At 39.5% G+C, this 15867-nt stretch overlaps 1 protein-coding gene across 1 annotated transcript in view; it reads left to right on the top strand.

The window, feature by feature from the left end:
- Positions 1 to 14474, top strand: part of PUS10 (pseudouridine synthase 10) — a 30741-nt gene extending 16267 nt beyond the window's left edge. The window contains exons 7-17 of the mRNA XM_010216730.2: positions 1901 to 1946; positions 3961 to 4025; positions 4929 to 5014; positions 7941 to 8066; positions 9244 to 9300; positions 10227 to 10303; positions 10396 to 10451; positions 10576 to 10693; positions 11875 to 12017; positions 12592 to 12691; positions 14225 to 14474. Coding sequence (XP_010215032.2) covers positions 1901 to 1946; positions 3961 to 4025; positions 4929 to 5014; positions 7941 to 8066; positions 9244 to 9300; positions 10227 to 10303; positions 10396 to 10451; positions 10576 to 10693; positions 11875 to 12017; positions 12592 to 12691; positions 14225 to 14263 — 913 coding nt within the window. The 3' untranslated portion in view covers positions 14264 to 14474. The remainder of the gene's footprint in view (positions 1 to 1900; positions 1947 to 3960; positions 4026 to 4928; positions 5015 to 7940; positions 8067 to 9243; positions 9301 to 10226; positions 10304 to 10395; positions 10452 to 10575; positions 10694 to 11874; positions 12018 to 12591; positions 12692 to 14224) is intronic.
- Positions 14475 to 15867: the final 1393 nt, after the last annotated feature.

Raw genomic sequence — 15867 nt, 5'->3', positions numbered from 1 at the left:
CTGCTGCATGATGACTTCATATTTGGAGCCTCGAAATGATCTTTGGAGCCTTTCTAGATATTTCTGCGTTTACACCTTCCGACATTTTGTCATCTTTGCTTAAAAGACCCGTCTGCCACCTTCTTGCTTTTCAGAAACTGCATTCTTTTTATGTCTGGGGACAGGGAGCGGGGAGGCAGGAGTGTGATTGACCTGATACTAGGAAGAATTTATTGCCAGCGTCTGCTTGACTACCTTCCTTTCCAGCTTCTTTGGGGAAAAGGAAGAAACTTCCTTCCAGCTTTCTTCTGGGGAAAAAGGAGAGAAAGCAGCAGGGCTAAATGGCAATTCGAAATACTGAGAGCTGTAGTCCAGTTAAAAACTCAGGTCTCCAGATCCTACACCTTTTTTGTTCTTAATTTTAGTCGATCAATTCTTGTTTCTTACAGTACTCTTTCTTTGAAACCTAGCAATTCATATTTCCACCTTTTCCTTCCAGGTATTTGCTGCTTTTTCTGACCTTTCAAAAATGTTGAGGCAAAGCAAGTTAGGATGCTAATGTCAGTCCCTCAAGAGCAGTAACTGGAGGGTAGAAAGCTATAAAGACTCCTAAGTTCTGACTCTCCAGTTCCATGCTCCAGCTGCTCACGTCTATTCCATGTAACTTGATAAAATCTGTCTATTTTGCCTTCTCTTTATAGCATACTGAAAAGTGATTAAGGCTTAATTAATTTGCTGTTTCTTCAGAAAACCTTTCATTGCATGGTGTTTTCTCAGGTATCAGGGCATGCCGTGGGAATGGCTGTCTCTGGGCAGATGATGGGGCAGCAGTTTGGTTTTGATATAAATGTGATAAGTTTGGTAAATGCTAGAACTTAAATAATAACAGGTGTGTTTGTTGTGAAAGGAAAGTAGGACCCCATCTCAACCAGAAGTCCTCCCAACTTTAGGTCTGCTTTTGGATTGGATTTTCAAAAACGGCATCTGCAATTTCTTCTCTTTCAAGCTGTTTTTATATAGAATCCTTGGCTTGAAGTGGAAGATTGAGTTGCCTCTTGTTAGCTTATTTTTGGAGATTTTTATTTAAAGGAAAAGTGATATTAGAATTCTGGAAGAGGGAAGTTGTAATGCTTTGTGCTACAAGTAACTTTCCTGGCCAGCTTGTGTAAAAACACCAAGGGGATGTTTGTTACATGCTTCCTTTCGATCTGGAGTAATTGCAGAAGTCTTGAAAAGGAGCAGTTAAAAATGCTAAACTGTGTTGTAGGCTAGAAATGATGTCTAATTGCATACGCAGAAATCCACTAATAAGAACAACTTCCTCTGCAGTACTCAGAAAGAGGTTTTTCTCTGATTTAGCTTTCACTTTCATGAAGCAGCCAATAGTTTCATTTGAAGAGTTTTGAAGAGGCAAAGCACAAAGCATCAAACACTTGATGTTACTTTTTCCTGTAGTAAATTGCATATTCCTGTCTAGAAGCAGCAGCTCGAATCTCTGACTTAGGTATGTCTAGTTTGCAGTGTGCATTGCCCAAGAGCAGCAAATACAGATTTGAAGAAGTCAGCATAGGAGCTAAGCGTTAGTCACCACTGTTGTTGACAAGGATTAAGAAGGACTAAAAACTAAACTTCTTGTGCGCTTTTCCGTCCCATTTCAAAGCTGATGCAGCTGTGCTGCTTGGAGCAAAAGATGCTTGCTCAGCTTTATTCATGATTTATGTGTCTTCTAAAATTTCTAGATCAAGTAACATAAACTCACCATTTGTGGTTTAAGATAAAGTTCAGTTACAAATCTGCTCCACTGTAGAGGTGAGATGTTGGGCATTTCTGTACAAAGATTAATGTAGTACTTGCTGTGCTTATATGCTTTTAAGTCTCTCTCTTTTTAAGAATAACAACTAATTTTAATTTTTGTATTTAGAGCCAGAGCCTGTCCAGATTGTTTCAAACCAGCGAAGAACAAGCAGGTACAATCTCATTGCAGTTGCAGTTCTCTGCAATTCAGAATTTCATGGCAGGAGGTATATTGAAAAGCTGGATGATTGGAACAACAGAGTAGTGGTTAGTGGGTTATATGCTACCTGAATACCTATGGGAAGTGCAGTGCCACAGGAATCTATCCTGGAATTTGTCCTATTTAACATATGTATCAATTAATTGGAAGAGATTGCAGAGTGCATTCTTGTCAAGTTTGAAGGTGAGACCAAATTGGGTGCTAGGGGACTGGAGTACGTGTCCTAGGAGAAGAGACTGAGGCACTTGGGCTTGTTCAGCCTGAAGAAGAGAATACTTTGGGGGGAACCAGTGGAAGCCCCCAGGACCTACGAGGGCTTACGGAGAACAGGGAGCAAACAGCACACTGTGGTGTGTTGTGGGAGGATGAGAAGCAGTGGGCATAATTTGGAAAAGAAGAGGTAGAGACTAGATAGAAGGATTTTTTATTATTATTATTTTGCCACGAGGACAGTCAGACAGTGGAGTGGCCTACCGGAAGAGGTTGTGTAGCCTCCATTCTTGCAGATGTTCAAGAACAGACTGTGAAAAACAAAACAAAACAAAACATGAGCAACCTGGTTCGATCTCATAGGTGACCCTTCTTTGAGCAAGAGGTGGCTGAGACCTGTGGTTCCTTCCAGCCTTATCGTCCCATGACTTGGCAGCCTGCAGTGGCCTTGTTTTGGCAGTGGGCCAGCTGCAGCTTTGTGTCAGGCTTTCAGTGTTTTTATTTTTTCCCCTTTAAAGACAGTGAGCTATTTTCTGTTCATCAGGTGATTTTTTTCTTTGGGCAGCGTCATGGCTGTTTCATAACAGGCATGCTCCCCTGCTCATCCAGTTTCTTCTCTCTGTGTGAAGTAGGATATATATTAGCCCTGGCAAGTCTGCTTTCCTGTACAAACATGTTCTGCTCTGAATTTCCAGGGCTGCTTTGCTGTCTGTGACAGAAGTTCTCAAATTTTATTGCCTTGCATATCACCACCAATGGCTGCAGCAGCGATTCCTATAATTTCCCAAACAAGGACTCCAGTCCTGTGTTTTCATTTACTGTCCCAAATCTACCTAAAGCAGGACAGTACCCCAAACCCCTGTTACTGCTCTTGTTTCTCCTATACTAGAACTTCAACATGGTTTTCTCTGTCTTAGCCTCAATGAATTGGAAACAACAGCACCTGACTGTGTATGAAAGGATGGTAGTAGCGGCAGGAGCATCTCACTCAAGTCACTTGCTTTCCATGGTTCATGAGCTGCTAAGCTTTAACATTCAGCACTCTTATTTCTGAGCATGAATGAAGTTAAGAACTCTGTAAATGGATTTTTGCTCAACAGTCTTATTTTCAGAAGAACTAGCTACCTACTGGCACTGAGATAAAAGTTAGGATTTAGGTGCTTAATTCTTTGAAAATAGGGATGGTAGTTTAGGTGCTACTTTTTTTTGTTGTTGTTCTTACTTTTGCATATTTTGATATATCATCTGAAATGATGATCTCTTTCTAGAGATCTACTTAATGTTTCTTTCAGCTAGCCAAGGGCAGACTTAGCAACTGAATATCTTAAGGAGACCCGCTCAGAGTCAGTGAAACGTAGCTTTTTTTCCTGTGAGAAAACAAACAATACTGTTCATACATGTCATCTATAAACAGGGGGCAAACTAAAGATACTTGTTCAAATCCCAACTCTCACTTTGGCACTGGTTTAAATATACAGCTTTTGTCTCTCCTAATTGTATTGCTTCCATGTCATGAATAAAGTGACTCAAATGTATTTTGGAAAAAATGTTGCTTTGTATGGCCCTATTAAAGTTAGGATTAAGAACTCTTGTTGATACAGAGCTGCTTTTAGGCATAAGGAAATGTGAAACACAATTAAAAAAATGTATTGTGAGAAGTGTGTAGTGTTTATGGTGGTTTTTTTCCTCTTTAGGCATATCCTTTCTAAGCTTCTCTTTTTTTTTTTTCTTGACTCATTTTTTATTTCACTGTGCAGTCTGTTTTCACTAGAATGGCAGTTATAAAAGCCCTGGAGAAGATAAAGGAGGAGGATTTTTGCAAGTAAGTATACATTGAAACTGTTGTTAGGATGGGGAGGAAAATATTAGATGACTAAACAGTGCGCAAGATACCTATAAAAACAGTTTTAACTGTTTAAATTCTATTAGTATATCAGAATATATTGCTGTTTCTGTACTTTTGATGATAATAAAATGCCCTTCCGTATCCTTTAAGGATTAGTCTAAAAATGCTTGAATTAAGCCACAGAAGATAGGCAGTTGTACATGCTGAAAACAAAGGTCTTTTCCATTTTAGAAGAAGTGGTTCATTGGTTTATGGTTCACTAGTTTTATCAGGGTCCTCACAGGGGAGAAATTGTGGGTCAGAGCACTACAGCTCCACTCTGTGCTTTCAGCAGTGTGTCCTTATGGGTCTCTGGTTTGGCATGGAATTTAGAATGATTTGAAAAAAAAAAATAAATTTTGTTGTGGTATTGCCAATCATATACATTCAAAAATCTTTATTTACATCCCCAAATCATAGAAGTCTTTTACAGACTGTGGAATTTTCCTTCCATGTTTTGAACCTTAGAGATTGTAAAGTAAAATTCTCATCATGAGACTGACTTGTTTTTCTCATATATGTAAAATACTGGGAGTTAGATATTAATAAAGCACCAAATATTGTAATGGAGTAAAAATTCCAAAAATTATTGGCTCACTTAGGGGTATTATGCATCAAGAATACTGGATGATATATGGATAGAAGTGTGTTTTGCAATGCAGTGTTGTTGATTTGCTTAAAGTTGATTTGATTATTGGTGTTACAGCTTTTAATGTAAATACTGAGTTTATACCGTAGCTGTGTTTTGTGTAACTGAAGACATCATATGTCATTTTTGCTACAGTGATTGCCCATCATGTTCTAATATTACTCGTCTGTCTTCCACCTTTTCTTATACAGGCATTTTTCATGTCCTCCAAGTTCACCAAAGAACTATTGTGTTGCTCTGGAAATTCAGTGCAGTAATGGTGCAGTTTTTGTGGCTGGTACGTGATCCATTTTTTTTTTTGCTGTTGTGTTGTCCTAACTGTATAATATTGCTACAAGATCCAGGAGACTCTATTTGCTGTTTGTTTTTGTGCATTTAATTATATGTAAGGAGCAAGAAAACCCACAAGGCTAGCTCTGTCCAAGGGTGGGCTTCTGTTGAAAGGGGAAAAAATAACACTTATGCTACCTTTGCTGGAGAAATGTTTGTGTCAGAAATTACAGATCAATTTGTTAAAATCCATTCTGTTTATCTGCTCTTTTATTTTGAATTAGCTCTTAGAGATGGTGGACACGGTTGGAGGGGCTGGGAAGTGTAGACAGCTGTGTCTGGAGCAAGGCAGGGCTCCCCTGCGGCTCCCATATTCGGAGCTGGAGCAGGGGAGCATGTCCCTGTGTAGGTCACCATCTCCTTCCTGTGCAGTTCGGAAGCTCCCGCTTTTCCATGCCAACGTCCTTCTTTTGCTATCACTGCTGAAAGAGCTCTCTCTTCTGAAGACAGCACAGGCAGATGTGAAGATTTAGCAACTTCCTTTACCCCCTTGCTGATTAGGAGGCTCAGCCAGAAGCAGTTTATGAAATTAAGTATTTTATGCTGTTGTCAAAGCTTGCTTTTTCCTTGGAAGAGCCCTTATTCCTGCAAATCTTGCAGTTGCAACATGAACCCTGATGATAAGTACACGGTTTGGGAAAGGCACTGCCCCAGCAAATAAGCTCCAGCGAAGCTGTTCACTTGCTTGGACTTTGATTTGGATGCAGCCGTGTTCACCATCTGGATCTATCTGCGTATTATTCCAGCTAAAACTGCTGATCTTAATGCCATTAATAAAGGTTAATTTACAGAAAGCATAGCTGTTTTTGGTTACTCCTCCAAATTAAGATGGCATCTGAAATAATTACTAGTCTGATATGGGCAATGCAACATCACCGCGCATCCATGAGCACTGATGATTCTACAAACTTTTCCATCATCCACCTAAAAGAGCGTCTACCTTCTCCCAGCCCTATGCATAAGCAACCCATTATTTAAATATATGCGAATGACTGGTTATTTTTTACAAACCCTACAATTTTAATGCAATATAGTATGTTTAAAAGGATGTTAAAAATATCCTGAATAAAAGAAAACATAGAATGAAAAGAGAATAATGCAAAAGTGAATGTTCTCATGCAAGCTAGTTTGATGTTCATGACATGTCTGTTCCTTATTTTTAATTACTGAATAGACAGTTAAATATGCATTTTTGTGGACTCAAAATAGCCAAATCTTTTAGCCTTTTCCAAACATGCTGCTTTATATCAGGTTGGTTTGTTGGAGGGCTGCAGCAGGATTCATATATATGGAGTAAGAGAGGCTTGGCTTTCTGCATGTGATTTAATTTGTTTGTGATTTACATGTTATAGACTGTGATGGTAATTTTCTTTCTTCCTTTCCTCCTTTCTTTTTCTTCTTCATTTTCTTCTTCTTGCTTCTACCACTAAAACCAGGATATTTTCTTTAATTTATGAGGAATTAAGTCCAGAACATAAGAATGTATTTGATACAATACAATTATTTTGCTATTGCAGCACTTTAAATGCAATCAGGATCTTAATATGTAATCAGGATCTTTCAGAGCTAGAATTGCCTTGTTGACCTTATCTTGGATGTTTAACTGATCCCTTCCCCTTGACTCTTTTTTTTTTTTGACTCAGGAAAACTGTCGAACTGTGAAACATCTTTTTTTTTTTTAACCCAGTGTTGCTCAGATCAAAAGTTAAAATTATTAGATTGAGTTGGTGAGAGAAAAATATTTTCCTTTTGCCATTTTATGGAAAGAGAATTTAGCAGTGTGAATCTGACTTACAAATGATTATTCATAGTAATTTCATTATTTGCCTCAGTGAAACAGTATTAGTCAGATTGCCCATTTGTTTGTGCAGGATTTTTTTGCAGATCAAAAGGCAAAAAGGAAGCATTGTTAGAAATGGGAAAATATGATACTGAAAAACAAAAAAAATGAGAGGACAGAGGCATAGGTATAATATGCATAGATACTTTGAACTGCCTTTTTATTTTACATAGACTGGGTTTCAGATTGAAACTTGTTAGTGGAGGGGGTTACTCATTAGTTTTTATGAATGACTTTGTTCTTTTGTGCATGTTTTTATTTCTTACAAAGCCTACAGATAAGAAAGCTTGTCTTGGTCATCCCTGTCAGGCTTGTTCTCTGATTGCAGCAGTCTCTGCATTTCATGGGAGATGCCATGTTAATCTGAGATAATATGAGAATAGGATGCTCATCCCTTTAGGTGGTAATGTTTCAAGCTTCTGGGAATTTGTTCTAGTGTATTGTTAAGATATTTTGCTTGTGTGATTTTCCTAGTAACATGCCAAAGCATTTTAGTTTGGGCTTTGTTGTTGTTAAATGTACAGGAAATGGCAGAACCTATGTTGAAACCTGAACTACTTGATATGGAGTGGTGGGAACTTCTTTATTTGGGACCCAACATTCGTTGCTGGGCAGGCGTATGTATAGCGATAATTCGGTGTATTGGAGACTGGTTCAAGACCATGCTTTGATTCAAAAAACAAATTTGCATTCAGAATAAAGTTGTCTCAGACTGGGCACTTGAACCTCTGGCTTTTCATTATAGTTTTGTCAGACTTTATACAATTTTGTTTCTATGACTGTGCTGGAAGTTGTAACTACAGCTGTAGGCTCCACGTGTCTACCCTCAAACTGGCCAGCTCAGAGGCTAAACCTCTTGTAGATGTAGCAGCACACGTTTCATGTCGTTGCCATAGTACTCTTGTTGTAATGCAAGTTTACCCCTGTAAATTTATTTTCACGCTGCCCTTGTGAAAGCTAAGTGTTTTGTGCTGTGAAGCTGGAGCCCATTGCTCTAGAGTGATTACTATTAACATCCTTGTTTTTCTAACAGGAAGATACAATAAATACTCAAGGAATTTACCACAAACCCCCTGGATTATTGATGGGGAGCGGAAGCTGGAATCTTCAGTAGAAGAACTGATTTCACAGCATCTAATGGCAGAATTCAAAGCAGACAGTAAGTGTCCAGGAGATCTCTTGCAGTATGTGTTTTTCATTGTTACTAGAATACTTAATATAAGAGTACACTGGAAAAACTAGATTCTTCTTTTATCCTTTCAAGCCAAACTTGTCAACTTTGTAAACTCTGATCTATAATCAGATGCTTGCTTTTTTTATGTAGTACTTTTATGTAGTACTTTTATCTTTCTAAAATATCCTCTCAGTTGATCTTATGGTGCAAGTGTTATGGTTTTTTGTAGTAGTGTTCATGCAGTGTCTTCTAATCAGAAAGTTTTTCTTTTTGGGTACCTGTCTAGCCTCCAAGCCCTTCATGTTTTTGTCTTGATGAACTTATTTTTTGCAATGCCTGAAGTTACAAGCTAAATGCTTATCTAGCGGTTGCTCAGATGAAATAATAATTGCCCATCATTTGCCATCAATTAGGTCTAGAATTAGTGATTTAGAAGGTCCAGGAAAAAGTTGTATTAAATGCCAGTTTAGAAAAAAGCAGCTACTGTCATTTTACCCTCCTCTCCTCTTGCATATGTTAGTCTGAATGCTAGGAAATAATATGTCTTTAGGCCAGATATAGTGCAGTGCCTGATTTACCACAGGTAACTAGCAAAAGTGCATGTGCACAGGTGCTGAGAAAAGATACAAACAAATAGGAAAGGCACTGCCAGCACGTCAAGGCAGGAGACCCTTTCTGTCTGCACTGGTGAGGCTGCACCTGTAGCGCTGTGTCTAGGGCTCCCCGGTACGAAAGAGACACACACGTGCTGGAGGAATCAGCAAGAGGTTAAGGGCTTGGAGCATCTAACACAGGAGAAGAGGTTGGGAGCTGGGACTCTTATGCTGCAGAAGGGAAGCCTGAGGGGGGAACTTATCAATATACCTGATGGAAGCGGGAATTCCTTTAGGATTCTGCTGCTTTTTCACAGATTTTCAAAGCTCTGGTGTTCTCATTCAGGCCAAAAAACTAGAAATACTCAAGAAACTTGTGAATCTGAAGGACTAAACGGTATTTTTCCTCTGATTTGTTTAAGTATGATACAGGCTACATTTATAAGGTTAACTCTTGGACGTGTCTTTACAAACAAGTTAAGAAATAAAATATTTCACCTTTTAAAAGCTGTGGAGAGTTTTAAAAAGGTATATTGGAATCTCACCTTCCTTGTTGTAATCTATTGCAGGTTTTAATTTTTCTTCCTCTGGAAGAGAAGATGTAGATGTAAGAACACTAGGCAATGGTAAGGCTGAAATTCTCTTCTTAGACAGAGAAACAAAATGATTAGATGGAGCTACTCTGATAGATCTTGCTCAATGTGAAGTATTTAAGTGTGTGAATAGAGAGTGCTCTGAAACTTTTCTCTCAGAAGCGTTTTAGTTATATGTATGTATTTATTCCCAAAGACAGAATGGTTTCATTGAAAGAACTGGGGAAGAGGAGACCTCTGTTCAGTATCCTTGGCTGCACAGATGCACATAATTGTGTAGCTTATTAAGAATATTTTATTTATTTCCTTTTTCTGAACTGTTTGTCCCCCTGATTCCTGTGTTGGTTTCTCCTGAGTCCTCCTTTGCTTCATGGTCACTGGGGTCTAGGGAAGCCTTATTTTCTTTTTGAACATAGCTCCTTTCTAAAAGTCACTTGCTTTCCAGTGCGCTGAAGCCACTGTGGCCAAATGGGGAGAGGGGAGAAAAGACAAAAGTTAACGAGTTGTTCCGGTTGCTGTCTGATTTGCAGCACAGCTCTTGGCATTGCTTATACTGGGAACATCCCTGGCCCTGAGCATGGAAAGTGCAGCCATTGCAACAGATGTTTAGCTGAGGGAGCGGGATTTAACATTGTCTTGCACCTGGGCATTGCTGTAGGTGACAGAAAATAAGCTAATTAACTTTTTCTTCTTATTTTATTTTTTAATTAGCACAGACTTGTACAAGATGTCTTCTGGGAAGTTGTAATTTGCACATATTGCTGATACTGGGGTTTAGTAGCCAAAAAAAAGTCCCTTGTTTCTATCCTTCCATCTGATGCTACATCCCTAAACCCGCAAGCCCTATCCCTGTTTGCATAACAGCAAACAATCTTCACACCTTCTAACCTTACTGCATAAATGCAAATGTTAATTTAGAACAACATGTTTTTATGTTTTATGACTGTGCACGTTGCCAGGAAGGCCCTTTGCAATTGAGCTTGTGAATCCTCGTAGAATACATTTCACTGCTGAGGAAATGAAAGGACTTCAGCAGGTAAATCATTTGCACCTCATGGAACTCATAAAGCACATGCTTCTTCTCTAAGTGAGCAGCTTTGCTAACTGATTCTTTTTTAAATATCACAGACAATTAATAACTCTTCAGACAAAATACAGGTTCGAGATTTACAGCTTGTCACCAGGTCAGTATTTATCATCTTTGGCAAGGGATTTCAAAGTGGCGCTTTGGGATTCTGCAATCATTCTTGCTCATAGCATTATATAATTATGCTTATGCTAAGTGATTAATTACTTTCTTTTGTTTAGAGAGGCAATTGGACATATGAAGGAAGGTGAAGAGGAAAAGACAAAGACCTATAGTGCCTTAGTATGGACAGACAAAGCAATACAGAAAGAAGATATTGTATTTCTAGATCATCTGAAGGTATCTGAAGCTAATTTTCCAGAGCACCTGTCTTGGTATCTTAGAGGAGAATTAACATACATGCATCCACAAAGATATCTGGTTCTTCTTAATATTTTAATTGGATTCTTTTTGCCCTAGGGACTTTCATATCTCCCTTCCTTTTCTCAATCTTCCTTACTTCACCATTGCCATGTTACCAATATAGCTATCTGTTAGCCAAGAGAACAAATTATTGTCTACTGGAAAGTAGATGTTATTGCAAATAGTAAAAAGCACTGAATGGGCAAGAGGGGAATCTGACACCCACACCCCTTCAAGTGGCTTAGATTTTCTGTTTTGATTAAGTAAAAGGAGTGAAGATAGTCTTTTGTTATTCTAACTCTAAAGCCACTTGTCCACAGCAGCGGCAATTAGGAGCTTGGGAAAATACCAGAAAGAAGAGGCTTGGTGTAAGAAGAATATTTTGTTAATGAGAACCTCTCCAAATGTTGGCCAGAGAGAGACTCCACTGACAGTGGAGACAGAGGGAAGTGTTCAGATTTCATTGTGTTGCACTATGGTTCTTGGCCATGAAATAATTCTCAAGTAAGGAAGCAAAGGGCTTGAACCATTAGAATTCAGGAAAACAACAGATATGAAGCTTTTTTTTTTTTTTAGCATGCCCACCCTTGCCTTAAGGGTTGTCTTTCAGACTAATGCATCTTATTTGGAGGAAGGAGTAGGGTGGAGAATCAGCTTTTTTAATCATGAAATCTTACCTCATTTCAGTTCTTTTCTCACACTTCTATTTTTTTTTCGAGAGGGTTGGCTGTAGTTTAGACAAAGCATTTTGTGAGTGGGTGTTTTTTTTTCCTTTTTTTTTTTTTTTCTTTTTGGATTGCCCTGAGGCTCTCACTGAGCTTTTAAATCCTGGAGTTATTCCAGCAAAAGTCTATGGAGATTTCAAGGTTATTCCTCTGTATTTGTGATTCTATTAGCTTGTGTTCATATGAGGCCTTGTCTCTTACCCTTTGAGATAGTTGTCTTTTTTCTCCTTTGATAAACATGAAAAAAAAAAACTTCCTGGGGAAGATTTGAGCCATCATAATACACTATTAAAAAGAGATAACTGATTAACAGTGTGTCTGGATCTTTTTTTCTAGTCTATGTGGTATGTTGCACAGTTCTGTCGTCATTTGTTTTCTTGCCTCTCCTAACAGGAATTAAAACTTGACCAGAAAACACCGCTGCGGGTGCTTCACAGAAGGCCTCTGGCTGTCAGGCAGCGGATCATTCACACTATGGAATCTGAGTACATAGATGAGCATCATTTTCGCCTGCATCTGAAAACTCAAGCAGGAACGTATCCTTAGACCCTATTGTCCAATATATGTACAAAATTTGGGCACTAGAGTAATTCAGGCAATGGAAGTTTTCTGTTTGTGTCACTCCAGTGTTTCTAAATCCCTGCTCTTCAGCAGTTCATAATTTTCTGTATAATGTTTGTGTTTATTTTCAAAATTTCATATTTGGGCTTTCATTCAAAAAATCTTACAAGCTACTTTCTGATGAACAGTGTGATAGTTTTAAACCATACGTTACTGCAAAAATGTACTAGTTAAGGATACATTTAAACCCTTTTTGTTTTAATTTAAAACAATTTTGCCTTAGAAAGCAAACTTTTCCACGTAACTCAGCATATTACAATGCATGCTGTGTAGATTGTTGCTACAAGTTAACTTTTGTCATAAAATCACCATCCATCTTGGGGTGGACAGAATACATAGGCTGGCAATGCAGTTCTTGGCACTAGAGTCAGAAGTCAAGAATTAGGAAGTCTTATAAGGGCTTTTTTAGCCATTGCCTCCCGCTGCTTCCCCCTTCCCCTTCAGAGTACTTTGCAGTACAAAGCACCTTTCCTTAACCAGCGTTTCTAGCTACATTAAAGAATTTGTACACGGAGATTTTGGAAGAACAAAGCCAAATATTGGCTCGTTACTGAATCGAACTGCTGACATTCTGGAGTTGGACGTAGAAGTAAGTTGCTTCTTATTTATGTTCCCTGGAAATCAGTGATGTAGTTGGATTTGTGGGATACTTTCAGTAGAACTGCTCTATCCAAATTAACTGTCCCAACTATCCATTCCTTACCACAGTTGGTACAAAAGTTGATTTTAGTGCAGAGAGAATGGTTTGGACCATGCTCACATATTAGATACATATATACATACATCATTCTTTCTCTTGGAATTTTAAAAAGGAGTTGGATGAAAAACAGGAGTCTTTTGACTTCATCTTTCCATACCAGTTCAAACAGCAAGAAAATATATCTGTTTTCTTCCTGGAAGGGAATGCTAACTTGTAGCTACAAAATTCATAGTTCAAAAGAATGTACGCAGCAATTCGGGTTTATTATTAACCTAATGGTTGGGCAAGGTTTATTTAAAACACGATTATCCCTGTGAAGCAGACAGTGTCAGCTTGCTCGTAACGCAGAGGCAGTTCTGCAGAAATACATGAGAACATCTGCTGTGGCAGGTAGGCTTGCAGTTGTGGAGGAAACTTGTGTTAGCTCTGAAGATTTGAGCAGCTGCCTGGGCTGCAGATGACAAGCATTGCCCTCACATGGATAGGTGTCACTGCAATTATTGGACATAACTGTGAAGGATATCTAGGGTACTTGAAAATAATTGGCAATCTTGCTAACAATGCATTTTGGCTTGGTCTAAGAGCTTAGTTCTTTGATGAAGTTATAGATTAAGTGAGGAGTAGCTGTGATTGATTTAGGTGGTCTTGAAGCCAAAGTGTTTAATGTGCCATATTGTGATCCCTGCTTTGACAAATGGTGCTGCTTCCCTAATGTAGGGTGGCTGCTTTTGGAAGAGGGGGAGCATAACAAGCTTGCTCTAAAGGGCGCTGGCGGTGAGGCAGCAGCGAGGCCAGGACAGAAGATGTGATCCCAGTTCTAGTAATGACTCCATTTGCTTTTCATTAAGTGTTGAGCACATTCTGCGCATTTTGGTCCGCAGTCAGGCCGACTGCTTAATTGCCTTGCCTGTGCATAACACTTGCCAGCCTAGTCTTTTCAGGGAGTTATGCTTGCTCAAGAGACAGAGCTGGGGACAGGTGATGGCTTTCTGCTGAAGTCTTGCACACACTGCCTGGATTTTTCTGCTGCATCAGTCAGTTGTTCTCACATCATCACAGCACATGTGCAGGATTTTCTGGCAGAGGATGCCAACACTTCACATTTCTGAATAACTGCTCTGGACACTTTGCAAATGCAGCCCTGCATCAGTTGTCTATGGGAGCAGTAGTACCAGCAGTTCTGGTTCTGCTTCAGGAAGAACATCCAGTGTCCAGGGAGTTCTCTCCAGGCACATACAGAGCCCCTTGAGAAAGGTGGCTCTTTCAGATACTGTCTCCTTGTCTTGTGCTGTATCTCTCATCATTGACTCTGCTCTCCGCTGTTAACCTGTAGTTGGACAGGCATGGAGTTCTAGCAACAAGTCTCACTGTTGTCAAAATGCCAAATCTGATTTTGCCTTCCCCGTCCCCCTTTTCTTCTAGTCTGTTGATGTTGACTGGCCTCCAGCCCTGGATAACTAGCTTTTCAAGTTGGGACAAGGAAGAGCAGCTCCTGTGTCAGCAGCTGGTTACTGACAGAACATTGTGCAGTTTTGCAGCTTGGTTGCTCATTGCAGAGTCTTTGTGCTGAACATTTGGATCATGTTGATCTGCCAAAAGGTGACGTTGCTTTGAATTGACTTTCAGCACTCTGGAACAGGTAGTGTTGGTTTGTTTAATCTCTAGCCTTATTTTAGTTTCTGTCTTTCATAGAAGAATTGGTAAGCTAGTGTACTGGTAGCAAGTCTTTTAAAAGTAATTATTTGAGAGAAACACAAGTGGTGTAAAACGCAAAAAAGGTACTGAGTGAGACACATCAAATAGGCTTTCTGCAGGACTGCCTGAAGACATTTAAATTGAACATAATCTTCCCTCAGATCTTTTTATTATTATTTTTATATCAGATGTTTTTATATGGGTGGCTTTCTTGTCAGGGTAAAAGTGGCACCGGGCTGTGTGAAGGCCAGTGCTAGCACCTGCTGAGCACCGCTCGTGCCTGGCTGTTGGAGGCCGGGCTCCTCGAGGTCAGGCAGACTCTGGGAGCCGGGGGGTAGTTGCTGCAGTGAGGTGACACTGTGCTGACTGCTTTTTGGTCCCTGGCTCTTTCAGAGATGCACAGATTTGTCTCTCAAAGTAACTGTCAGAGGGAAAAACAGTTTTCATGTGAAAAGTTTGCACTGAAAACGTAGGTCTTTCTTTGTTCTCAGTTTAAAATATTAGCGATGCTTCCTAGGAACTACAGTTGAGGTGCATTGGGCCTATAGTCTATTGGCTGTTTGGCTCAGTTGCAGTCCTCTTCATGCACAGGATTTCCCCACTGTTGAGTCACCATATATAAAAAGAGCGGGTATTCCTGGCAGCGGTATATGATGGAAATCCAGAGAATAGGGATACAGAGAAGCCAGAAGTGCAAGTAAATAATAAAGTGTAATGTAAAATATTGGTATTGAGAGATAAAGGCTTTGCTGTGTCTGTGGTGTAAATATTTTAAATATCTTGTACAGAGCAGGGCAGTCTCCAAGGGAGAGTCCAAAAGCCCCAGCCCAGAGGAGGGAAAGGACTGAGCTGCGTGCCCAAAGCTGACGAGGGGAGAGGGCCCGTCCTCTTACCCGCACAGCCAGCACCCAGCGGTGCAGGAATCTGGCTCATTAACCTAGCAGGGGCTGGACAACTTTTATGCCTCTATCCTGTTGCAAAGCCCAAAAAGGAATTAAAACCATATATTGTATTTGATTAAAAACGGGTATAAATATAATGTAATAAAATGCAATCCATTGTTAATGTGCAAATGCATTCAGAAGATACTTCTGCTCACCTGAAGCACTGAAGAGAGTCCACAAGAAATGAAGGTTTGGAATTTAAGGGTTAATGAACAGTCTCAAGACAAGCCAACATTTGGGGCTTTTATCATTGAGATCATTGGATCACTGAGATGCTTCGCCTCCAATTTAATGGTGCTGGGGATTCTTAATAGTAAAAAAAGAGCTGCACAATGTTAGCTGTAGTCAAGACATGACTACAGAGATTTTAAAGGAGCTCCTAAAAACTGCTTTGGAAAAGATAGTCTAAATATTACCCACATTGCC

The sequence above is a fragment of the Tinamus guttatus genome, unplaced genomic scaffold (genome assembly GCF_059628265.1).
Source record: "Tinamus guttatus ecotype Peru unplaced genomic scaffold, ASM5962826v1 Tinamus_guttatus_pri_ptg000241l, whole genome shotgun sequence".
Classification (NCBI taxonomy): domain Eukaryota; kingdom Metazoa; phylum Chordata; class Aves; order Tinamiformes; family Tinamidae; genus Tinamus; species Tinamus guttatus.
Note: the sequence above shows the minus strand (reverse complement) of the source record. Positions and strands in the feature narration are given on the sequence as shown.